The 26,555-nt window shown below is 50.9% G+C and overlaps 1 protein-coding gene across 1 annotated transcript in view; it reads left to right on the top strand.

The window, feature by feature from the left end:
* The window catches only part of LOC147086725 (protein SET-like), a 94,103-nt gene extending 84,849 nt beyond the window's left edge, over nt 1-9,254 (top strand). Inside the window, exon 5 of the mRNA XM_085978309.1 lies at nt 9,177-9,254. Coding sequence (XP_085834435.1) covers nt 9,177-9,254 — 78 coding nt within the window. The remainder of the gene's footprint in view (nt 1-9,176) is intronic.
* The last annotated feature ends 17,301 nt before the right edge of the window (nt 9,255-26,555 follow it).

The raw sequence follows: 26,555 nt of genomic DNA, 5'->3' as shown, positions 1-26,555 counted from the left end.
GAAGATTGAAGCTCGTGTTCAGATTGTTCCCCTTGCAGAGTCTTGTCCTTCAGCATATGAAGGAGTTGGCTGACCGTTAACTCTTCCCTGGGAACACGGTGGATCAGAGTCTTCTCCATTTCATCCACCTTTCCCTCCAATACTTCCACCTTCTGTTCCTCTTGAACTTTGGCTTTCAGCGCTCGGAAAAGTTGCGCCCTGATGCTCTCTAGTTCATGTTCAGGGACCATTCTTACAGTCTCTGAGTTTCTTACAGTTTCCTTTTCTTCCACTGAAAGGATTCCCAGTTGAATCTGTTCTTCAAGTTGTTGAACCTCGGTCATTGCCGCCTCATATTTGTCTTGGGTGTCCTTCAATGTTTTTATGAGTTCTTGGACATCCTGTCTTTCATGCTCTGCCATGTTTTTCCCCTCTAATTTCTCATCTATGGATGGAACTTCTACCGATGAGTCTGTCTTGGCCTTGAGCTCATCAAGAATTTCCTGCAGCCTTTGGACTTCTTGCTCATGTTCAACCTTTAGTTGTTCATATGCTTCTACTGAAACTAGCTTTTCGGAGGTTGCCGAGTTAACCCCCTCCAGAATTGTAGCCTGAGCCTGTTCATACTGTTCTTTCAACTTCTCACACTCTGCTTGTAAGGAGTCGTAGAGAAGAACTGGGATAAAATCCTGGCTTCCTGAAGATTCCTCTTCCTTTGGTTCGTTCTGTAAATATTCTAGTTCCTGAACAGCATCAGGGGAATGTGATTGGTATTTGGCCACGATGGCTCTATGGTCGCTCTCTGCTTGAGCTAGCTGTCTCTGTTGTCTTTCCAGGTTCTCCCATTCGGTGTCCCAGAACTTTTCCATATTTTTCATCTCTTGTACGAGACGGTCACTCAACTGTTCTAATTGTTGTCGTACTTTGACATAAGTTTGAGTCCGAGCTCGGTGTTCTTCCGTCGTGGATGAATCCTTTGCTTGAACAGGCTCAGAATTCTCTGTCAACCTGGAGTTCTGCTCTGCAGCTTTATTCTTCTTGATAACATAAGTCCTTCTGCATGTCTTCGTTTTCTTCCCCATCGTCGGCAAGTCCCTTTTTGCCTTGTCTTCCATATTCGAATTGGTCTTATCATCATCCATTTCAGAATCTGAGCTAATAGCTTGCACCGAGTCCTCCCTCATTATGGCTTTTAGGTAATGCCATTCCATGTCTATTTTCTTAATCCACTCCCGTCCTAGAAGTGGTGGTCCTCCCTCAGGTAATACGTACAAGTTCATTCTTGGGTGTTCTTTACCCCTATCTCTCACCTTGACTCTTATTTTCCCCACGGGGTATACGTTCTGCCCCGTGTATGTCTGTAATACGAACTTGGTATTTCTTAAAGGTATGTGAGAGAATAGCCGGTGGTAGTCCCTTCGGTTGATGACTGATAGAGCTGATCCAGTGTCCAGCTCCATTCTTACTTGGACTCCAGCTATTTTTAGTATGACCCAGATGGTCTGTAGATCCGTTTCTTTACCCACATTGTGGATTCTCAGACTACCCAGCTCCTGGTTGTTTGGGTCTGAGTCTGAATTCTGTTCGTCTGAACTCTTCTCAGCCACCTTGTGTACCTTGTTGTACTTTTCTTGTGGTGGCTTCCTTTGATTGTTGGTCTTTTTCCCGGGCCGGCATACCTTCACGATGTGACCCAGTTTGCCACATTTCCTACACTCTTGGTTCTTAAACCAGCATTGATTCTGGTCATGCGTTGCCTTCCCACAACGGTAGCATTTTGTTGTGCTTGAAGTAATTTGGTCCACCCCGAGTGCCGCCGCCTTTAGTTGCATTTCCGCCGTTCCTTTCGCTGCGGCTTCGTGCGATGCAGCTATAAGGACAGCCCTGTCCAGTGTGAGGTCGTTCTCTTCCAGTAGTCGCTTCTGCGTCCCTTCTTTGGACAATCCGCATACGAACTTGTCCCGCAGTGCTTCTGTCAGATTCCCTCCGAACTGGCAGTATTTCGCTAGCCTACGCAGTTCGACCAAGTATTCCGCATTGCTTTCGTCTTTCCTCTGCGTTCTTGCGTAGAATTTGAATCGCTCAGCCAGCATCAACGGTGTGGGGTTCAAGTGGTCCTTCAGCACAGCCACAATCTCTTCGAAGGTCTGATCCGCTGGTTTATTTGGTGCTATTAGATGCTTCAAGAGCCCGTATGTTTTTGCCCCCATCGAGTTTAGCAATGTTATCGCCTTGTCGTCTTCCTCTATTTTGTTGGCTTCGCAATAGATCTCTATGTGTTCCACGTACGTGGCCCAGTCTTCTATTTCAGAATTAAAGTCGTTAATATTCCCTCGCTTATGCATCTTTCTTCCCTTGGGAGCAGCACCAGTATTTCTTTAAGTATTCTTATTTATTTGTTTGTTTCTAAGATGGCGGTTTTCCCGCGAAATCGGCGGTTTCCCGCTCTTCCTTTCTCGCCCCGCCCACTTCAATGGCGGTTTCCCGCTTCTGGCGTCTTCTCCGCCTAATGGCGGCTTCCCGCGTTTCTTCCCGGTGGAAGGGGTACGCTTCCCCCACAGCGGACAGGTTCAGCCGCTGGCTGGCTTCCGCACAGCTCCCCTTACTCGGCTATGTCTTTTCCTCCCGCCCGCACGGCTCTACCGGCGCTGGGTACACCCCGTTAACGGAGGACAGTTTAGCCGCTGGACTGGCTCTCGCGCAGTCTCTCTCTCCGTACCCGGCTCTGTCGCTCTCTCACCCGCACGTTCGGTGCTACCGGCCCTGGGCACCCCGTTGGTGGAGAACAGTTCAGCCGCTGGACTGGCTCTCGCACAGTCTCTCTCCCCTTGCTCGGCTCTGTCTCTCCCTCTCCCGCACGTTCGGTTCTACCGGCTCTGGGTACCCCGCTGGTGGAGGACAGCTCAGCCGCTGGACTGGCTCTCGCGCAGTCTCTCTCCCCTTGCTCGGCTCTGTCTCTCTCTCCCACCCGCACGGTTCCTGTTCGCCTCCCAGCCCTCTCGCAGACCGGTGTTTCCCTCCCCGGCTGCGGCTGGGTTTCTCTTCCCGCGCCTACTCACAGTCTCAGCGCTTCGTGGCTGCGGTCGCTGCCCGGTTTTCCCGCCGATCGAGGTCCGACTGTCTCACGACGCCGTTGGACCCGACTTTCTGACCGGCTCTGTTCCCCCTCGACCGTGGTCGAGTGCACAGCCCTTATCCTCCGGATATTCTCTACACCTTCCCCTACTCACAGTCTCCGCGGCCGCCTTGTTTCCTGCTGATCGGCTCACTCCGCACCGTGGTAGAAGGGTAGTCAGTGCCTGTTGTAGATGGAAGCTTTTGTTGCTAAAGTCTTCCTCCTTCCTCCTGCTGCAGCCTCGTGTTTTCTTTCAGCAGCACGGCGAGGGCGGTTGCCTCTCTTCGACGCTCTTCGTTGCTTTGGTAGTCTTGCCGCAGGGTACGATCGGACTCGTCGCCACTGTAAAGTCTGTGGGTTGTGCAGTTAATAAATACACAGACCTCAGAAGTAACAAACAAACAGGTCTTTACTATTCGAAGGTCCGGGCGAATCTGCCCCAGCAATCCTGCCACAACACTTATATACTGGTGTGGTCACTATCGGTATTACAGTATACAGAAGCCAAACAAATAGTGCCACACCTAAAGTAGTTCTCTTAAAGGTGAACGGTTGCATTCAATAGTTCCCTTAAAGGTAGACGGGTACATACACTACAAAAGCCTTATCTAGCGTCAGCTCTTTCTCTGAGAGTAACCTCTTCTGGGTTCCTTCACTCAGGAGTCCACAGACAAATTTGTCCCGTAAGGTATCTGCCAGTCGAGCTCTGAACTGGCAGTGCTTTGATAGATTGCGTAGTTCCGTAAGGTAATCAGCATTGCTCTCATTTTTATGCTGATTTCTCCTGTGGAATTTAAATCTTTCTGCTATCAGCAGCGGTGTAGGATTTAGGTGTTCCTGTAGGATAGCAACAATTCCGTTAAAACTCTTCGCCTTTGGTTTGGTTGGAGTAATCAGGTCCCGCAATAGGCCGTACGTTCTTGCGCCCATTAAATTTAGCAATACCGATGCCTTTTTCTCCTCGGCTATTTCGTTTGCCTCGCAATATACCTCGACTCTTTCCACATACGTGGTCCAGTCTTCTATTGCATTATCAAAGGCAGTGATATCACCAGTCTTTGGCATCTTGAAAATCTAAGAAGGCGCCTCCCGCGCTTTGCCTTCGTCCCCGATTTAACTAAATGGCGCCTCCCGCGCTTTTCCTTCCTCCCCGCCGACTTAAGATGGCGCCTCCCGCGCTTTCCCGCCGCTACCGCTGCTGTCAACGCCGCTCTCCGCGGTATTTTTATTTTTAACCGTTCCCGTCGTGGAGCGGACCCTCTGGGACACTTCCCTCCCTCTTCTTAGGTCCGAACGCTGTCCGGCTGCGAAGCACCGGCCGCGCCCTGTGTGCTCCACCCTCTCTCTCTCACTTTGCTTCCCCGACTCGCTGCCCGGCCCCGTTGCAGAGCCACCCGATCGAGCTCTAGCCCGCCGCAGCCCAGGAAGGATCAGTGCACTCCCTGCCACCCAGCCCGATTGGCTGGGAAACCACAGACTGGAGACCAAGCCTGGCTCTCGAAAGTCTCTCCTGCACTTTTCAAGTCGATGATTTGGAGGGCGGTTGCCCACGGTCGACGCCCGTTTCTCGAGTTTCTGTGGATTATTTTTTTTAATTTTTCTCTCTTCTGATTTCGACCGTCAATAACGTCGTCTGAGGTGCTGCCGAGTTGCAGGTAAGTTCGTTTCTTACTCGTCGCCAGTATTAAATCCGTGTGTTAATGGAGACACGGAATGCAGGAGTTGGTTTAACAAGTCTTTACTGAATGGAGACGATCGGGATCTGAAACTACAGAAGGCTGCTAGCGCCTTTTTATACAGGGGTGGTCACTGCCGGTACTGCAGTCTGAGACCAGTTATTCTCTTAAAGGTACACATACACAACATCCAGGACCAGGGGTCACAGTCTAAGGATAAGGGGTAGGCCTTTTAGGACAGAAATGAGGAGGAATTTCTTCACCCAGAGAGTTGTGAACCTGTGGAATTCTCTACCACAGAAGGCAGTAGAGGCCAATTCATTAAATATATTCAAGAAGGAGTTAGATATATTTCTTACGGTTAAAGGGATCAAGGGGTACGGGGAGAAGGCAGGGACAGGGCAGTGAATTTGGATGATCAGCCATGATCGCATTGACTGGCGGAGCAGGCTCGAGGGGCCGAAAGGCCGACTCCTGCTCCTATCTTCTGTGTTTCTATAAGTGTACAGATATCTCCCTGAGAGAGAGGGACTGCGAGATACCAGTCAGTGTACAGATATCTCCCTGAGGGAGAGGGACTGAGAGACACTGAGAGACACCAGTCATTGTACAGATATCTCCCTGAGAGAGAGGGACTGAGAGACACCAGTCATTGTACAGATATCTCCCTGAGAGAGAGGGACTGAGAGACACCAGTCAGTGTACAGATATCTCCCTGAGAGAGAGAGACTGAGAGACACCAGTCAGTGTACAGATATCTCCCTGAGGGAGAGGGACTGAGAGACACCAGTCAGTGTACAGATATCTCCCTGAGGGAGAGAGTGATTGAGAGACACCAGTCAGTGTACAGATATCTCCCTGAGAGAGAGGGACTGAGAGACACCAGTCAGTGTACAGATATCTCCCTGAGGGAGAGGGACTGAGAGACACCAGTCAGTGTACAGATATCTCCCTGAGAGAGAGAGTGATTGAGAGACACCAGTCAGTGTACAGATATCTCCCTGAGGGAGAGGGACTGAGAGACACCAGTCAGTGTACAGATATCTCCCTGAGGGAGAGGGGAATGAGAGACACCAGTCAGTGTACAGATATCTCCCTGAGAGAGAGGGACTGAGAGACACCAGTCTGTGTACAGATATCTCCCTGAGGGAGAGAGTGACTGAGAGACACCAGTCAGTGTACAGATATCTCCCTGAGGGAGAGGGGACTGAGAGACACCAGTCAGTGTACAGATATCTCCCTGAGGGAGAGAGTGATTGAGAGACACCAGTCAGTGTACAGATATCTCCCTGAGGGAGAGGGGACTGAGAGACACCAGTCAGTGTACAGATATCTCCCTGAGAGAGAGTGGGACTGAGAGACACCAGTCAGTGTACAGATATCTCCCTGAGAGATAGAGGGGACAGAGAGACACCAGTCAGTGTACAGATATCTCCCCGAGAGAGGGGACTGAGAGACACCAGTCAGTGTACAGATATCTCCCTGAGGGAGAGGGACTGAGAGCCACCAGTCAGTGTACAGATATCTCCCTGAGAGAGAGGGGACTGAGAGACACCAGTCAGTGTACAGATATCTCCCTGAGAGAGAGGGGACTGAGAGACACCATTCAGTATACAGATATCTCCCTGAGAGAGAGGGGACTGAGAGACACCATTCAGTGTACAGATATCTCCCTGAGAGAGAGGGACTGAGAGACACCAGTCAGTGCACAGATATCTCCCTGAGACAGAGGGACTGAGAGACACCAGTCAGTGTACAGGTATCTCCCTGAGAGAGAGGGGACAGAGAGACACCAGTCAGTGTACAGATATCTCCCTGAGAGAGGGGACTGAGAGACACCAATCAGTGTACAGATATCTCCCTGAGAGAGAGGGACTGAGACACACCATTCAGTGTACAGATATCTCCCTGAGAGAGAGGGACTGAGAGACACCATTCAGTGTACAGATATCTCCCTGAAAGAGAGGGGACTGAGAGACACCAGTCAGTGTTGAGGGAGAGAGCGAGTGGGGGGTAGGGGGGAGAGAGATTGTGAGAGGGATGGAGAGAGGGTGTCGGGGAGGCAGGATGGGGCAGATGGTGAGAGATAGAGGGAAGGAAAGGGAGAGAGAAAGAGGGGTCGAAGGAGCAGCGAGTGCACAGTATCTCTCCGTGCCTGAGCACCACGGTTTCTGGAGAGCCTTTCAGTTGCTAGAGTTGCTAGAGGCGGCAGCAGATTATCTTTAATCTTGGCCCGTGTCTGATCAGACTGCAGATCAAGGTAGGATTGTTCAGCGAAGAAAAGCCTCCAGTTCCTCCAGCAATCAGGTCAGTGAAGAGATGATGCGAGATGCCTGGAGGGGCGATTACTGACAGAGAGAACCATCTCTCACTCTCTGCCCTCGAGAATCTAATTCGCACTATTTCTGTCTGAGGAATGTTAAGAGCTCTGGAGTGGAATCCATTAGCTTTCAGGCTCCGACTTACAGCATCGATTCAAAAGCAAAGGCGGACGCGTATTTCTATAGCGCCTCTGGACGCCCCTAAGCCCTTCGCTGTTGGTCTCGACTATTCAGACACCCTCCTGACCGGACTCCTACCCACGTTCCACCCTCCGTCAACTTCAGGCCATCCTAAACTCCCGCTGCCCCTCCGTGTCCTAACTCGCACCGAGTCCCGTTCACCCGTCACCCCCTCTGCTCGCTGACCTGCACTGGCACCTGGTCCGGCAACACCTCGATTTTAAAATTCTCATCCTCCTGTTCAAATCCCTCCATGGCCCCTTGACCCCCTCCCTATCTCTGTAACCTCCTCCAGCCCTACAATTCTCATCCTCCTGTTCAAATCCCTCCATGGCCCCTTGACCCCCTCCCTATCTCTGTAACCTCCTCCAGCCCTACAATTCTCATCCTCCTGTTCAAATCACTCCATGGCCCCTCGCCCCCTCCCTATCTCTGTAACCTCCTCCAGCCCCTACAATTCTCATCCTCCTGTTCAAATCCCTCCATGGCCCTCGCCCCCTCCCTATCTCTGTAACCTCCTCCAGCCCTACAATTTTCATCCTCCTGTTCAAATCCCTCCATGGCCCTCGCCCCCTCCCTATCTCTGTAACCTCCTCCAGCCCTACAATTCTCATCCTCCTGTTCAAATCCCTCCATGGCCCTCGCTCCCTCCCTATCTCTTTAACCTCCTCCAGCCCGACAATTCTCATCCTCCTGTTCAAATCCCTCCATGCCCCTCGCCCCCTCCCTATCTCTGTAACCTCCTCCAGCTGTACAATTCTCATCCTCCTGTTTAAATCCCTCCATGGCCCTCGCCCCCTCCCTATCTCTGCAACCTCCTCCAGCCCCTACAATTCTCATTCTCCTGTTCAAATCTCTCCATGGCCCCTCGCCCCCTCCCTATCTCTGTAACCTCCAGCCCCTACAATTCTCATCCTCCTGTTCAAATCCCTCCATGGCCCTCGCCCCCCTCCCTATCTCTATAACCTCCTCCAGCACTACAATTCTCATCCTCCTGTTCAAATCCCTCCATGGCCCCTCGCCCCCTCCCTATCTCTGTCACCTCCTCCAGCCCCTACAATTCTCATCCTCCTGTTCAAATCCCTCCATGGCCCCTCATCCCCTCCCTATCTCTGTAACCTCCTCCAGCCCCTACAGTTCTCATCCTCCTGTTCAAATCCCTCCATGACCCTCGCCATGCACTCAGTCCCTTCATCTAAGCTATTAATGTAGATTGTGAACAGCTGAGGCCCAAGCACTCATCCTAGTGGTACCCCGCTAGTTACAACCTGCCAACCCGGATATGACCCGTTTATTCCGACTCTGTTTTCTGTCCGTTAACCAATCCTCAATCCATGCTAATATATCCCAGACTGATACCTGGGATGGCAGGAATGACGTATGAGGAGAGATTGGGTCGATTGGGCTTATACTCGCTGGAGTTTAGAAGAATGAGAGGGGATCTCATTGAAACTTATAAAATTCTGACAAGACTAGACAGACTAGATGCAGGAAGGATGTTCCCGATGGCGGGGGAGTCCAGAACCAGGGGTCACAGTCTAAGGATAAGGGGTAAGCCATTTAGGACTGAAATGAGGAGGAATTTCTTCACCCAGAGAGTGGTGAACCTGTGGAATTCTCTACCACAGAAGACAGTTGAGGCCAATTCATTAAATATATTCAAGAAGGAGTTGGATATATTTCTTAAGGCTAAAGGGACCAAGGGATATGGGGAGAAAGCAGGGACAGGGCACTGAATTTGGATGATCAGCCATGATTGCATTGAATGGCGGAGCAGGCTCGAGGGGCCGAATGGCCTCCTCCTGCTCCTATCTTCTATGTTTCTATTACCCCCAATCCCATGAGCCCTAATCTTGGCCTTCCTAATTGCTTGCTGAACCTGCATGCCAACGTTCTGTGATTCAGGTACAAGGACCCCCAAAGCCCTCTGCGTACCGACATTTACCACTCTCTCGCCTGTTGAAAAATATTCTGCTTGTCTAACGGTGGAGGCTGAGGGGAGACTTGACTTGAGATGTGTGAAATGATGAGGGGGCCTGGATAGAGTGGATAAGGAAGGACCTATTTCCCTTCGCAGAGGGGTCAATAACCAGGGGGCAGAGATTTAAAGTAATTGGGGGAAGGTTAAGAGGGGATTTGAGGGGAACGTTCTTCACCCAGAGGGTGGTGGGGGTCTGGAACTCACTGCCTGAAAGGGTGGTAGAGGCAGAAACCCTCATCACATTTAAACAGTACAGGAAACTCTCATAGAAACAGTGGTAAACCACTGTTTGTATTCCACTGTGTACATGCCTGTACATGTCTCGGCTGACTCCTCCCACGAGTCCAGGTATAAAAGTGACTGCTCCACAGTCCCTCTGTATTCTGGACCGGTCGACCACTCGAGGCACACCTTCATTCTCTTGTTAATAAAAGCCTGTTAATTACTCGCTTAATCTCAGTCTTTTGAGTTATTGATAGCGCATCAATTTTATTAACAAGATTTTTATAATGGAGAAGATCCTCACACCAGCATGCCTGGACTTAGATCATCGGGAGGCGGACTCATCCACCAAGTTTACTCACTGGCTTAGGTGTTTTGAAAAATTTCTGATCGCCTCCGCTGAAACGGTCAAATCGGACGAGGACAAACTGCACGTCCTGACCTCCAAAGTGAACCACCGAGTGTACTCGGTCATCCAGGACGCGACCTCGTACGCGGATGCTATCAAGCTCCTCAAGGACCAGTACACGCGTCCAGTGAACGAGGTGTACGCCAGGCACCTCCTGGGGAGTCGTAAACAACAACCTGGGGAATCGACCGAGGAATACCTTCAGGCACTGTCTGTGCTTGGCCGGGCCTGTGGTTGTAAGGATGTAAAGGCTGCCGTGTACACAGAGGAACTTATCTGGGACGCTTTTGTAGCAGGCCACAGGTCCAATTACACCCAACAGCGACTGTTGGAGCAGAGTGACCTCGAACTCAACAAGGCCTCTGAACTCGCACTATCATTGGACGCAGCCTACCGGGGCATGGACGCCTACTCCTCTGCACCGTGGACGCCGCGGGGAACGACAGCCTGGGACACGGTAGGACCGTCTCATAGCGCCGTGCCACCCCAGCCACATCCCAGCAACGGCCCAACTACCGCAGCAGTGTCCCAAGGCCAGACAGCAGTGCCCCAAGGCCAGAAATGCTACTTCTGTGGCCAGGCCAAACACCCCAGAGCGCGCTGCCCGGCGAAAAATGCGATCTGCTCGGGCTGCGGAAAGAAAGGACACTACGCCAGCGTCTGCAGGGCCAAATCCACCCCGAACCCCAGCAGCGCCGCGTGTGGGCCGTGCGGGCCGCCATCTTGGGCCTCCCCAGCCATGTGCGAACCACCGGAACAGCACCCATTTTGGACGCCTCCAGCCACATGGGGATCATGGACGCCGCCATCTTGGACGACAGCCGGGACGCAGCAGGCCCCCAACACCGCCTCATCTGCTACCCGCAGCGACACACCGACCCCTACGCTGGCCTCCGTTACGCTGGACCAAGCGAGACCGCACCAGCTGGCCCGGTCCACAATGGACATTAAGGTAAATAGTCACGAAACAATCTGAATTTTTGACTCTGGGAGCACGGAGAGCTTCATCCACCCCGACACGGTGCGGCGTTGCTCTCTCCCAGTCCTGCCTGCGCACCAACGGATTTCTATGGCCTGAGTCCCAGTCGGCGGACATTGGCGGCTACTGCGTGGTGACACTCGTAGTAGACGGGACTGTGTACGATAATTTTAAACTTCTGGTCCTGCCCCACCTCTGCGCTGCCGTTCTACTGGGGTTAGATTTTCAGTACCACCTTAAAAGTGTTACGATGGCGTACGGTGGACCCCTCCCCCCACTCACAGTCCGCAGCCAGCAGCTTCCAAATTGCCCGCCGCGCACCAGGTGCAACCTCTCCACAGTCAGAGTCACCCCCCCCCCCACTGTTTGCTAACCTCACCCCCGACTGTAAGCCCATTGCCACAAAGAGCAGGCGATACAGTGCCGGGGACAGGGTTTTCATTAAAACCGAAGTGGAGCGGCTCCTGAAGGAGGGGATTATTGAGGGCAGCACCAGCCCCTGGCGAGCCCAGGTTGTGGTCGTTAAGACCGGCGAGAAGCAGCGCCTGGTCATCGACTACAGCCAGACAATAAATCGCTACACCCTGCTGGACGCTTACCCACTCCCCCGTATAGCTGATATGGTCAACCAGATCACGCAGTACCGCGTCTTCTCGACCATTGACCTGAAATCAGCGTACCACCAGCTCCCTATCCGCCCTGAGGACCGCCAGTATACTGTCTTTGAGGCAAACGGCCGCCTCTATCACTTCCTTAGGGTTCCCTTTGGCGTCACCAACGGGGTCTCCGTCTTCCAAAGGGAGATGGACCGGATGGTCGATCAAAATGCGTTGCAGGCCACCTTCCCATATCTGGACAATGTGACCATCTGCGGCCATGACTTGCAGGACCATGACGCAAACCTCGAAAAATTCCTCTGCACCGCCAAACTCCTCAACCTGACGTATAACAAGGAGAAGTGTATATTCCGCACAACCCGCCTCGCCATCCTTGGCTGTGTTGTGGAACACGGAGTTATCGGTCCCGACCCCGACCGGATGCGTCCCCTTATGGAACTCCCACTGCCCCACTGCCTCAAGGCCCTGAAGAGGTGCCTAGGGTTTTTCTCTTATTACGCCCAGTGGGTCCCCTACTATGCGGACAAGGCCCGTCCGCTGATCAAGTCCACCTCTTTTCCCGTGACGGCAGAGGCCCGCTTAGCCTTCCACCGCATCAAGGAAGACATTGCCAAAGCCACCATGCACGCAGTGGACGAATCCATCCCCTTCCAGGTGGAAAGTGACGCGTCCGACTTTGCCCTCGCCGCTACCCTTAATCAGGCGGGGAGACCCGTGGCCTTCTTTTCACGAACCCTCCAGGGCCCGGAGACCAGACACTCCGCTGTTGAGAAGGAGGCCCAGGCTATTGTGGAGGCTGTGCGTCATTGGAGGCACTACCTGGCCGGAAAACGATTTACCCTGCTCGCTGACCAGCGTTCAGTTGCTTTTATGTTTAACAACAAGCAGAGGGGCAAAATCAAAAATGACAAGATCTTGAGGTGGAGAATCGAACTTTCCACCTACAATTACGAGATCTTGTACCGGCCCGGGAAGCTCAATGAACCCCCGGATGCTCTATCGCGTGGCACCTGCGCCAGCGCGCAGATCGATAGACTGCGGGCCCTCCACAATGACCTCTGCCACCCGGGGGTCACCAGGTTCTTCCACTTCATCAAGGCCCGCAACCCGCCTTACTCTATTGAGGAGGTCAGGACCATGACCAGGAACTGCCAAGTCTGCGCTGAGTGCAAACCGCACTTTTATAGACCAGACAGGGCCCACCTGATAAAAGCCACTCGCCCCTTCGAGCGCCTGAGCGTTGATTTTAAAGGGCCTCTCCCTTCCTCCGACCACAATGTGTACTTCCTCAATATTATTGATGAGTACTCCCGTTTCCCGTTCGCCATCCCCTGCCCGGACATGACCAGTGCCACGGTCATTAAATGTCTGAACGACCTCTTCACCCTGTTCGGTTTCCCCAGCTATATCCATAGCGACCGGGGCTCATCGTTTATGAGCGACGAACTCCGTCAGTACCTGCTCGCTAGGGGTATTGCCACAAGCAGGACCACCAGTTACAACCCCCGGGGGAACGGACAGGTGGAAAGAGAGAATGCGACAGTTTGGAAGGCCGCCCTGCTAGCCTTAAAGTCTAGGGGCCTTCCGACCTCCCGCTGGCAGGATGTGCTCCCCGATGCGCTCCACTCTATTCGGTCACTGCTCTGCACTGCCACTAACGCCACCCCTCATGAGAAAATGTTTGTCTTCCCAAGGAAGTCCACATCGGGGACATCGCTACCGCCATGGCTGACGTCCCCAGGGCCGGTCCTACTGAGAAGACACGTGAGGACCCATAAAACGGACCCCTGGTCGAGAGGGTCGACCTCCTCCACGCCAACCCCCAGTATGCTTACATTGCGTACCCGGACGGGCGGGAGGACACAGTCTCCATCCGAGACTTCGCACCCTCGGGGGCCGCAGTAACCCACTACCCACTACAACCCCCCCCCACGACCCGATATCCAGCCCCAGCAGACGGCGGGCCTGGGCCCTGCGACCCGCTCGACACCTACGAGGACTATACACCAGTGCCCCAGCCTACGCGGGACTCGACGTCGGAAGCTTCACTACCCCTGCCGTCGCCACGTCGATCACAGCGGCAGACAAGACCTCCGGAGAGACTCCAATACACTAACTTTTAATACACTTCACCCCGCCGGACTCATTTTTAAACAAGGGGTGAATGTGGTAAACCACTGTTTGTATTCCACTGTGTACATGCCTGGACATGCCTCGGCTGACTCCTCCCACAAGTCCTAGTATAAAGGTGACTGCTCCCCAGCCCTTTGTATTTCTGGACCGGTCGACCACTCGAGGCACACCTTCATTCTCTTGTTAATAAAAGCCTGTTAATTACTCGCTTAATCTCAGTCTTTTGAGTTATTGATAGCGCATCAGAAACATCGAAGATAGGAACAGGAGTAGGCCATTCGGCCCCTCGAGCCTGCTCCACCATCCAATGAGATCATGGCTGATCATCCAAATTCAGTACCCTGTCCCTGCCTTCTCCCCATATCCCTTGATCCCCTTAGCCTCAAGAAATATATCCAACTCTTTCTTGAATATATTTAATGAACTGGCCTCCACTGCCCTCTGTGGTAGAGAATTCCACAGGTTCACCACTCTCTGGGTGAAGAAATTCCTCCTCATTTCAGTCCTAAATGGCTTACCCCTTATCCTTAGACTGTGACCCCTGGTTCTGGACTCCCCGGCCATCATAAACATCCTTCCTGCATCTAGTCTGTCCAGACCTGACAGAATTTTATAAGTTTTGATGAGATCCCCTCTCAATCTTCTAAACTCCAGCGAGTATAAGCCCAATTGACATAATCTCTCCTCATACGTCATTCCTGCCATCCCAGGTATCAGCCTGGTGAATCTTCGCTGCACTCCCTCCATGGCAAGAACGTCCTTCCTCAGGTAAGGTGACCAAAACTGCACACAATACTCAAGGTGCGGTCTCACCAAGGCCCTGTACAACTGCAGCAAGACATCCTTGTTCTTGTACTCGAATCCTCTCACTACGAAGGCCAACATACCATTTGCCTTCTTAACCGCCTGCTGCACCTGCATGCTTACCTTCAGCGACTGGTGCACAAGGACACCCAGGTCTCTTTGCACTTCCCCTTCTCCCAATCTATTGCCATTCAAATAATAATCTGCCTTCCTGTTTTTGCCACCAAAGTGGATAACCTCGCATTTATCCACATTATAGTGCATTTGCCATGTTTCTGCCCAATCACCCAACCTGTCCAAATCGTACTGGAGTTTCATGACATCCTCCTCACAGCATACCCTCTCAAATTACCGGCATTTGAAAAAACAAAAGTAACCTGTTTAAACGACTACCGCCCCATAGCACTCACTTCTGTCATCATGAAGTGCTTTGAGAGGCTGGTCAAAACCCACATCAACTCCTTACTAACTGACACGCTGGACCCACTCCAATTTGCCTACCGCCCAAACAGATCTAGGGATGATGCCATCGCCGCTGAACTGCACACTGCCTTATCACACCTGGATAAGAGGAACACCTATGTGAGAATGTTGTTCATTGATTATAGTTCAGCATTCAATACCATTATCCCCTCCAAGCTTGTCAACAAGCTCAGTGAGCTAGGACTTAACATCTCCCTATGCAACTGGATCCTGGACTTCCTGACGGGCAGACCCCAGGTGGTGAAAATAGGCAGTAACACCTCCTCCACACTGATCCTGAACACGGGAGCTCCCCAGGGTTGTGTGCTCAGCCCCCTTCTCTACTCCCTGTTTACTCACGACTGCGTGGCCACGCACAACTCCAACTCCATCATCAAGTTTGCTGATGACACGACCGTTGTAGGCCTGATCGCAGATGGCGACGAGACAGGCGACAGGGAGGAGGTGAGAGCTCTAGCAGAATGGTGCAAGTACAACAACCTCTCCCTCAACAACATCAGCAAAACAAAGGAGATGATCGTGGACTACAGGAAGCGGCAGGGGGGAGGGACACACCCCAATCTACATCGAAGGGGCGGAGGTGGAGAGGGTCAGCAGTTTCAAATTCCTGGGTGCATTCATTACGGAGGACTTAACGTGGTCCCATCACATCGACGTCGTAACCAAGAATCAAAATCAAATCAAATCAAATCAAATCAAATCAAATCAACTTTTATTGTGATTGTTAGTGCACAAGTGCAGTACAACGAAATGTAGGCTCGCGGCTCCCGAGAGTGTACATTTAGATTAAGACATTTAAACATTCAACATACATTTGGCTTGTAATACATTAACATAAACATAATAAAGTGCATTGGCAGATGTGCAGGCTTTAGAGTTTATTTGTGGAGTTCAGTAGGATGACAGCCCTGGGAAAGAAGCTGTTCCTAAATCTGGTCGTTCGGGTGCGAATGCATCTGTAGCGTCTCCCAGATGGCAGGAGGGCGAACAGACTGTGGCTGGGGTGGGTAGGGTCTTTGATGATGGTCCGTGACCTCCGTAAACAGCGTTTCTGGTAGATGTGCTCTATGGTCGGTAGCTGGGTGCCGGTAATGCGTTGGGCAGTTTTGACTACCCGCTGCAGGGCTTTCTGGTCATAGTAGCTACAGCTGCCATACCATACTGTGATACAGTTTGTCAGGATGCTCTCTATAGTGCAGCGGTAAAAGTTAGAGAGGATTAGGGGTGACAGATTACATCCCTTCAGCCTCCTTAGGAAATATAGGCGCTGCTGGGCCTTCTTCACCAGAGAGGAGGTGTTGAGGGACCAGGAGAGGTCTTCCGTGATGTGGACTCCGAGGAAGGCAAGCCAACGCCTGTTCTTCCTCGGGAGACTGAAGAAATTTGGAATGGCCCCCCCCAGATTCTCACCAACTTCTACCGGTGCACCATCGAGAGTATCCTGTCCGGCTGCATCACTACCTGGTATGGCAACTGCACCGCCACAGACCGCAAGGCTCCACAGATGGTAGTGAAAGCTGCACAACACACTATAGGAATTAAACTACCTGCTGTGCAGGATATCTACCCCGAGAGGTGCCGGGGGAAGGCCCTGAGAATCATCAAAGACGCGAGCCACCCCAGCCACAACCTCTTCGCCCTGCTCCCGTCCGGTAAGAGATACCGAAGCATACGGTCTCGTACCAGCAGGTTTCGAAACAGCTTCTACCCCCAGGCCATAAGACTCATGAACGAATAATTTATTACTGTTGTTTTATTTATTATTACTGTATTTCTATTAGTATTTTATCATTGTTATACCATATTTATTCCAATGTTGGGAGAACTCGTAAAAATCAACATTTCATTGTGCAGTACACACGTCTGCTGCATATATGACAAATAAAATTGAATTGAATTGAATTGAATAACCGGAAATCACTGTTAACCGGCAAAATTCAGGAGTAGGTTCAGGTAAGTTTTACTTCATATTAGTGGCAGTTCCTGGATCTGTGGCCGTGTAACTGGGGTTCGTGCACTCGTTGCTGAGCAACAGGGATGCTTGGTCTGTGGCCGCAGTCCCTGCACCTGTTGCTAAGCAACGGGGAAGCCTGGATTTGTTGCTGTGTACGGAGTTCTCGTACCTTTTAAACTATACCTCTCTGTAATCCGGACTTTTTGATAAGCCGGCACCACGCCGGTCCCGTACAATAAAGAGTTTCCTGTACTTGGATATGCACTGGAAGTGCCGTAACCTACAGGGCTGCGGGCCAAGAGCTGGAAAGTGGGATTAGGCTGGAGAGCTCGCTGTCGGCTGGCACGGACACGAGGGGCCGAATGGCCTCCTTCCGTGCTGTAAATATTCTATGAGTCTATGAATGATGCATTCAATAACACAGTGTGACTGGGGCTGTGTTGCTGGCGCAGATTACATTCCACAGGGCCAGGGAACCAGGATGATCTAATCAGACAAAAGCGGAGGGGTCTGTTTGTCCTAATTCAGTGACAGCTAGGGCTCGCTAAATAACCTGACAGGCAATTGGATATCTTGTTACAGCAACACTGGCCGGTATTATGAATGAATGTCCTCAGTTCCCTGACTAAACTGGTGAAGGGCCGAGGGAGGAGACGAGCTGGGCGAGAGGGTTAGTCCCCCTCCGATAGGGAACAGGCTGCCCCGGTGTCTGAGTGTAAATGGGGAGAGGTGGGTGAGAGGGTTAATCCCCCTCCGATAGGGAACAGGCTGCCCCGGTGTCTGAGTGTAAATGGGGAGAGGTGGGTGAGAGGGTTAATCCCCTCCGATAGGGAACAGGCTGCCCCGGTGTCTGAGTGTAAATGGGGAGAGGTGGGTGAGAGGGTTAATCCTCCTCCGATAGGGAACAGGCTGCCCCGGTGTCTGAGTGTAAATGGGGAGAGGTGGGTGAGAGGGTTAATCCCCCTCCGATAGGGAACAGGCTGCCCCGGTGTCTGAGTGTAAATGGGGAGAGGTGAGTGAGAGGATTAATCCCCTCCGATAGGGAACAGGCTGCCCCGGTGTCGGAGTGTAAATGGGGAGAGGTGGGTGAGAGGGTTAATCCCCCTCCGATAGGGAACAGGCTGTGTGTGTGTGTCTTTGAGAGTGAGTGAGAGAGTGAGAGAGTGAGTGCGAGTCTGTGAGAGTGTGAGTGCGAGTATGAGAGAGTGAGAGTGCGACTGTGAGTGTCTGACTGAGTGTGAGTGTGAGCGCGTGTGAGACTGAGTGAGAGCGAGAGTGTGTGTGAGAGTGTGTGTGAGAGTGTGTGTGAGAGTGTGTGTGAGAGTGTGTGTGAGCGAGTCTGTGAGCGAGTCTGTGAGCGAGTCTGTGAGCGAGACTGTGAGCGAGACTGTGAGCGAGTCTGTGAGCGAGACTGTGAGCGAGTCTGTGAGCGAGACTGTGAGCGAGACTGTGAGCGAGACTGTGAGCGAGTCTGTGAGCGAGACTGTGAGCGAGTCTGTGAGCGAGACTGTGAGCGAGTCTGTGAGCGAGACTGTGAGCGAGTCTGTGAGCGAGTCTGTGAGCGAGACTGTGAGCGAGTCTGTGAGCGAGACTGTGAGCGAGTCTGTGAGCGAGTCTGTGAGCGAGACTGTGAGCGAGTCTGTGAGCGAGACTGTGAGCGAGACTGTGAGCGAGTCTGTGAGCGAGTTTGTGAGCGAGACTGTGAGCGAGACTGTGAGCGAGTCTGTGAGCGAGTCTGTGAGCGAGTCTGTGAGCGAGTCTGTGAGCGAGACTGTGAGCGAGACTGCGAGCGAGTGTGTGAGCTTGAGATTGAGAGTGTGAGCGCGTGTGTGAGCGCGTGTGTGAGCGCATGAAAGTGTGTGTGAGCAAGAGTGTGAGCGAGAGTGCGTGACTTTGAGAGTGTGTGAGTGAGTTTGAGATTGTGAGTGTGAGCAAGAGTGTGAGCGAGAGTGCGTGACTTTGAGAGTGTGTGAGTGAGTTTGAGATTGAGTGTGAGCGCGTGTGTGAGCGAGAGTGTGTGACTTTGAGAGTGAGTGAGTTTGAGATTGAGAGTGTGAGCGCGTGTGTGAGCGAGAGTGTGTGACTTTGAGAGTGAGTGAGTTTGAGATTGTGAGTGTGAGCAAGAGTGTGAGCGAGAGTGTGTGACTTTGAGTGTGTGTGAGTGAGTTTGAGATTGAGAGTGTGAGCAAGAGTGTGAGCGAGAGTGTGTGACTTTGAGAGTGAGTGAGTTTGAGATTGTGAGTGTGAGCAAGAGTGTGAGCGAGAGTGTGTGACTTTGAGAGTGAGTGAGTTTGAGATTGAGAGTGTGAGCGCGTGTGTGAGCGAGAGTGTGTGACTTTGAGAGTGAGTGAGTTTGAGATTGTGAGTGTGAGCGCGTGTGTGAGCGAGAGTGTGTGACTTTGAGAGTGAGTGAGTTTGAGATTGTGAGTGTGAGCAAGAGTGTGAGCGAGAGTGTGTGACTTTGAGAGTGAGTGAGTTTGAGATTGTGAGTGTGAGCGCGTGTGTGAGCGAGAGTGCGTGACTTTGAGAGTGAGTGAGTTTGAGATTGAGAGTGTGAGCAAGAGTGTGAGCGAGAGTGTGTGACTTTGAGAGTGAGTGAGTTTGAGATTGTGAGTGTGAGCGCGTGTGTGAGCGAGAGTGCGTGACTTTGAGAGTGAGTGAGTTTGAGATTGTGAGTGTGAGCGCGTGTGTGAGCGAGAGTGCGTGACTTTGAGAGTGAGTGAGTTTGAGATTGTGAGTGTGAGCGCGTGTGTGAGCGAGAGTGTGTGACTTTGAGAGTGTGTGAGTTTGAGATTGAGAGTGTGAGCGCGTGTGTGAGCGAGAGTGCGTGACTTTGAGAGTGAGTGAGTTTGAGATTGTGAGTGTGAGCGCGTGTGTGAGCGAGAGTGCGTGACTTTGAGAGTGAGTGAGTTTGAGATTGTGAGTGTGAGCGCGTGTGTGAGCGAGAGTGTGTGACTTTGAGAGTGTGTGAGTTTGAGATTGAGAGTGTGAGCAAGAGTGTGAGCGAGAGTGCGTGACTTTGAGTGTGTGTGAGTGAGTTTGAGATTGTGAGTGTGAGCGCGTGTGTGAGCGAGAGTGTGTGACTTTGAGAGTGTGTGAGTGAGTTTGAGATTGAGAGTGTGAGCAAGAGTGTGAGCGAGAGTGTGTGACTTTGAGTGTGTGTGAGTGAGTTTGAGATTGAGAGTGTGAGCAAGAGTGTGAGCGAGAGTGTGTGACTTTGAGAGTGTGTGAGTGAGTTTGAGATTGAGAGTGTGAGCAAGAGTGTGAGCGAGAGTGTGTGACTTTGAGAGTGTGTGAGTTTGAGATTGTGAGTGTGAGCAAGAGTGTGAGCGAGAGTGTGTGACTTTGAGAGTGTGTGAGTGAGTTTGAGATTGAGAGTGTGAGCAAGAGTGTGAGCGAGAGTGTGTGACTTTGAGTGTGTGTGAGTGAGTTTGAGATTGAGAGTGTGAGCGCGTGTGTGAGCGAGAGTGTGTGACTTTGAGTGTGAGTGAGTTTGAGATTGAGAGTGTGAGCAAGAGTGTGAGCGAGAGTGTGTGACTTTGAGAGTGTGTGAGTGAGTTTGAGATTGAGAGTGTAAGCAAGAGTGTGAGCGAGAGTGTGTGACTTTGAGAGTGTGTGAGTGAGTTTGAGATTGAGAGTGTGAGCAAGAGTGTGAGCGAGAGTGTGTGACTTTGAGAGTGTGTGAGTGAGTTTGAGATTGTGAGTGTGAGCAAGAGTGTGAGCGAGAGTGTGTGACTTTGAGAGTGTGTGAGTTTGAGATTGAGAGTGTGAGCAAGAGTGTGAGCGAGAGTGTGTGACTTTGAGTGTGTGTGAGTGAGTTTGAGATTGAGAGTGTGAGCAAGAGTGTGAGCGAGAGTGTGTGACTTTGAGAGTGTGTGAGTTTGAGATTGAGAGTGTGAGCAAGAGTGTGAGCGAGAGTGTGTGACTTTGAGAGTGTGTGAGTGAGTTTGAGATTGTGAGTGTGAGCAAGAGTGTGAGCGAGAGTGCGTGACTTTGAGAGTGTGTGAGTGAGTTTGAGATTGAGAGTGTGAGCAAGAGTGTGAGCGAGAGTGTGTGACTTTGAGAGTGTGTGAGTGAGTTTGAGATTGTGAGTGTGAGCGAGAGTGCGTGACTTTGAGAGTGTGAGTGAGTTTGAGATTGTGAGTGTGAGCAAGAGTGTGAGCGAGAGTGCGTGACTTTGAGAGTGTGTGAGTGAGTTTGAGATTGAGAGTGTGAGCAAGAGTGTGAGCGAGAGTGTGTGACTTTGAGAGTGTGTGAGTTTGAGATTGAGAGTGTGAGCAAGAGTGTGAGCGAGAGTGTGTGACTTTGAGTGTGTGTGAGTGAGTTTGAGATTGAGAGTGTGAGCAAGAGTGTGAGCGAGAGTGTGTGACTTTGAGAGTGTGTGAGTGAGTTTGAGATTGAGAGTGTGAGCAAGAGTGTGAGCGAGAGTGTGTGACTTTGAGAGTGTGTGAGTTTGAGATTGAGAGTGTGAGCAAGAGTGTGAGCGAGAGTGTGTGACTTTGAGAGTGTGTGAGTTTGAGATTGAGAGTGTGAGCAAGAGTGTGAGCGAGAGTGTGTGACTTTGAGAGTGTGTGAGTTTGAGATTGAGAGTGTGAGCAAGAGTGTGAGCGAGAGTGTGTGACTTTGAGAGTGTGTGAGTTTGAGATTGAGAGTGTGAGCAAGAGTGTGAGCGAGAGTGCGTGACTTTGGGTGTGTGTGAGTGAGTTTGAGATTGTGAGTGTGAGCAAGAGTGTGAGCGAGAGTGCGTGACTTTGAGAGTGAGTGAGTTTGAGATTGAGAGTGTGAGCAAGAGTGTGAGCGAGAGTGTGTGACTTTGAGAGTGTGAGTGAGTTTGAGATTGAGTGTGAGCAAGAGTGTGAGCGAGAGTGCGTGACTTTGAGAGTGTGTGAGTGAGTTTGAGATTGAGAGTGTGAGCAAGAGTGTGAGCGAGAGTGTGTGACTTTGAGAGTGTGTGAGTTTGAGATTGAGAGTGTGAGCAAGAGTGTGAGCGAGAGTGTGTGACTTTGAGAGTGTGTGAGTTTGAGATTGAGAGTGTGAGCAAGAGTGTGAGCGAGAGTGTGTGACTTTGAGAGTGTGTGAGTGAGTTTGAGATTGAGTGTGAGCAAGAGTGTGAGCGAGAGTGCGTGACTTTGAGAGTGTGTGAGTGAGTTTGAGATTGAGTGTGAGTGCGTGTGTGAGTTTGTGAGGGTGTGTGTGCGAATGTGTGAGTGTGTGTGAGCGAGAGTGTGTGTGTGTGTGTGTGTGAGCCCGAGTGTGTGAGCGAATGTGTGAGTGCGAGTGTGTGAGCGAATGTGTGAGTGTGTGTGAGCCCGAGTGTGTCCTTGTGTTTTCCCCTTCGCTTCCTCTCGAAATCCTGTTTCGCCCCTCCTGGCGACTCGCGAGACATTAACTCGCCAGTCCTCGCTCCAGATGTGACCTAACCCGCCGAGTGTATCCAGGCTCTCTCTCTCTATCCTGAGACATGTTGGCCAGATCCCATAGTTAGAGCTGTATCGAGCTGTGTCCATGTTAAATGGCTGTCAGGGACACAGCGAAGCAGAAAGCAGCTCACAAACAGATTGTCCCCCTAACCATGATCCATCCGCACATCTTTACCCGCAGACTTCAGGCAGCCTGTTCCCATCAGTGGCGGTTCACCCTCTCACCTCCTTCAGTCTGAATGGGCTCCGAACCTGGTGCTGCACCTGCCCTGGGAGTGTTTGATGGGACAGTGTAGAGGGAGCTTTACTCTGTATCTAACCCGTGCTGTACCTGCCCTGGGTGTGTTTGATGAGACAGTGTAGAGGGAGCTTTACTCTGTATCTAACCCGTGCTGTACCTGCCCTGGGTGTGTTTGATGAGACAGTGTAGAGGGAGCTTTACTCTGTATCTAACCCGTGCTGTACCTGCCCTGGGACCTGTTCACCAGGAATGGGTCAGAGATAAGGTTGAAACTCACTGCTGTTGTTGAAAGAACACCACTGCTGGTATCTGGTAGAAAATCAGTATTACAGCAAAATTTATATATAGAATAATAACAGATACCTGGGAGTGAGTTACAGGCTGGAATCTAATCGAGGGGTTCGGGGGGTTTATATATAGAATAACAGATACCCCGGAGTGAGTTACAGGCTGGAATCTAATCGGGGGGTTCGGGGGGGTTTATATATAGAATAACAGATACCGGGGAGTGAGTTACAGGCTGGAATCTAATCGAGGGGTTCGGGGGGTTTATATATAGAATAACAGATACCCCGGAGTGAGTTACAGGCTGGAATCTAATCGGGGGGTTCGGGGGGGTTTATATATAGAATAACAGATACCGGGGAGTGAGTTACAGGCTGGAATCTAATCGGGGGGTTCGGGGGGGTTTATATATAGAATAACAGATAGCCGGGAGTGAGTTCCAGGCTGGAATCTAATCGGGGGGTTCGGGGGGGGGGTGGGTTTATATATAGAATAACAGATACCCGGGAGTGAGTTACAGGTTGGAATCTAATCGTGCGGTTCGGGGGTTTATATATAGAATAACAGATACCCGGGAGTGAGTTAGAGGCTGGAATCTAATCGTGGGGTTCGGGGGGTTTATATATAGAATAACAGATACCCGGGAGTGAGTTACAGACTGGAATCTAATCGTGCGGTTCGGGGGTTTATATATAGAATAACAGATACCCGGGAGTGAGTTAGAGGCTGGAATCTAATCGTGGGGTTCGGGGGGTTTATATATAGAATAACAGATACCCGGGAGTGAGTTACAGGCTGGAATCTAATCGAGGGGTTCGGGGGGGGTTTATATATAGAATAACAGATACCCGGGAGTGAGTTCCAGGCTGGAATCTAATCGAGGGGTTCGGGGGGTTTATATATAGAATAACAGATACCCGGGAGTGAGTTACAGGTTGGAATCTAATCGTGCGGTTCGGGGGTTTATATATAGAATAACAGATACCCGGGAGTGAGTTAGAGGCTGGAATCTAATCGTGGGGTTCGGGGGGTTTATATATAGAATAACAGATACCCGGGAGTGAGTTACAGACTGGAATCTAATCGAGGGGTTCGGGGGGTTTATATATAGAATAACAGATACCCGGGAGTGAGTTACAGGCTGGAATCTAATCGGGGGGTTCGGGGGGTTTATATATAGAATAACAGATACCCGGGAGTGAGTTACAGGCTGGAATCTAATCGAGGGGTTCGGGGGGGTTTACATATAGAACAACAGATACCCAGGAGTGAGTTACAGGCTGGAATCTAATCGAGGGGTTCGGGGGGTTTATATATAGAATAACAGATACCCGGGAGTGAGTTACAGGCTGCAATCTAATCGGGGGGTTCAGGGGGTTTATATATAGAATAACTGATACCCGGGAGTGAGTCACAGGCTGGAATCTAATCGAGGGGTTCGGGGGGTTTATATATAGAATAACAGATACCCGGGAGTGAGTTACAGGCTGGAATCTAATCGAGGGGTTCGGGGGGTTTATATACAGAATAACAGATACCCGGGAGTGAGTTACAGGCTGGAATCTAATCGAGGGGTTCGGGGGGTTTATATATAGAATAAGATACCCGGGAGTGAGTTACAGGCTGGAATCTAATCGACGGTTCGAGGGGTTTATTTATAGAATAACAGATACCCGGGAGTGAGTTACAGGTTGGAATCTAATCGAAGGGTTCGGAGTGTTTATATATAGAATAACAGATACCCGGGAGTGAGTTACAGGCTGGAATCTAATCGAGGGGTTCGGGAGGTTTATATATAGAATAACAGATACCCGGGAGTGAGTTACAGGCTGGAATCTAATCGGGGGGTTCGGGGGGTTTATATATAGAATAACAGATACCCGGGAGTGAGTTACAGGCTGGAATCTAATCGGGGGGTTCGGGGGGTTTATATATAGAATAACAGATACCCGGGAGTGAGTTACAGGCTGGAATCTAATCGAGGGGTTCGGGGGGTTTATATATAGAATAACAGATACCCGGGAGTGAGTTACAGGCTGGAATCTAATCGAGGGGTTCGGGGGGTTTATATATAGAATAACAGATACCCGGGAGTGAGTTACAGGCTGGAATCTAATCGGGGGGTTCGGGGGGTTTATATATAGAATAACAGATACCCGGGAGTGAGTTACAGGCTGGAATCTAATCGAGGGGTTCGGGGGGTTTATATATAGAATAAGATACCCGGGAGTGAGTTACAGGCTGGAATCTAATCGACGGTTCGAGGGGTTTATATATAGAATAACAGATACCCGGGAGTGAGTTACAGGCTGGAATCTAATCGGGGGGTTCAGGGGGTTTATATATAGAATAACAGATACCCGGGAGTGAGTTACAGGCTGCAATCTAATCGAGGGGTTCGGGGGGTTTATATATAGAATAAGATACCCGGGAGTGAGTTACAGGCTGGAATCTAATCGACGGTTCGAGGGGTTTATATATAGAATAACAGATACCCGGGAGTGAGTTACAGGTTGGAATCTAATCGAAGGGTTCGGAGGGTTTATATATAGAATAACTGATACCCGGGAGTGAGTTACAGGCTGGAATCTAATCGAGGGGTTCGGGGGGTTTATATATAGAATAACAGATACCCGGGAGTGAGTTACAGGCTGGAATCTAATCGTGCGGTTCGGGGGTTTATATATAGAATAACAGATACCCGGGAGTGAGTTAGAGGCTGGAATCTAATCGAGGGGTTCGGGGGATTTATATATAGAATAACAGCTACCCAGGAGTGAGTTACAGGCTGGAATCTAATCGAGGGGTTCGGGGGGTTTATATATAGAATAACAGATACCCGGGAGTGAGTTACAGGCTGGAATCTAATCGAGGGGTTCGGGGGGTTTATATATAGAATAACAGATACCCGGGAGTGAGTTACAGACTGGAATCTAATCGAGGGGTTCGGGGGGGGTTTATATATAGAATAACAGATACCCGGGAGTGAGTTACAGGCTGGAATCTAATCGGGGGGTTCGGGGGGTTTATATATGGAATAAGATACCCGGGAGTGAGTTACAGGCTGGAATCTAATCGAGGGGTTCGGGGGGTTTATATATAGAATAACAGATACCCGGGAGTGAGTTACAGGCTGGAATCTAATCGTGCGGTTCGGGGGATTTATATATAGAATAACAGATACCCGGGAGTGAGTTACAGGCTGGAATCTAATCGAGGGGTTCGGGGGGTTTATATATAGAATAACAGATACCCGGGAGTGAGTTACAGGCTGGAATCTAATCGTGCGGTTCGGGGGATTTATATATAGAATAACAGATACCCGGGAGTGAGTTACAGGCTGGAATCTAATCGTGCGGTTCGGGGGGTTTATATATAGAATAACAGATACCCGGGAGTGAGTTAGAGGCTGGAATCTAATCGAGGGGTTCGGGGGATTTATATATAGAATAACAGATACCCGGGAGTGAGTTACAGGCTGGAATCTAATCGAGGGGTTCGGGGGGGGTTTATATATAGAATAACAGATACCCGGGAGTGAGTTACAGACTGGAATCTAATCGAGGGGTTCGGGGGATTTATATATAGAATAACAGATACCCGGGAGTGAGTTACAGGCTGGAATCTAATCGGGGGGTTCGGGGGGTTTATATATAGAATAACAGATACCCGGGAGTGAGTTACAGGCTGGAATCTAATCGGGGGGTTCGGGGGGTTTATATATGGAATAAGATACCCGGGAGTGAGTTACAGGCT

The sequence above is a fragment of the Somniosus microcephalus genome, unplaced genomic scaffold, assembly GCF_052327205.1.
Source record: "Somniosus microcephalus isolate GS21.2 unplaced genomic scaffold, FLI_Smic_1.0 unresolved_chr7, whole genome shotgun sequence".
Taxonomy (NCBI): domain Eukaryota; kingdom Metazoa; phylum Chordata; class Chondrichthyes; order Squaliformes; family Somniosidae; genus Somniosus; species Somniosus microcephalus.
Note: the sequence above shows the minus strand (reverse complement) of the source record. Positions and strands in the feature narration are given on the sequence as shown.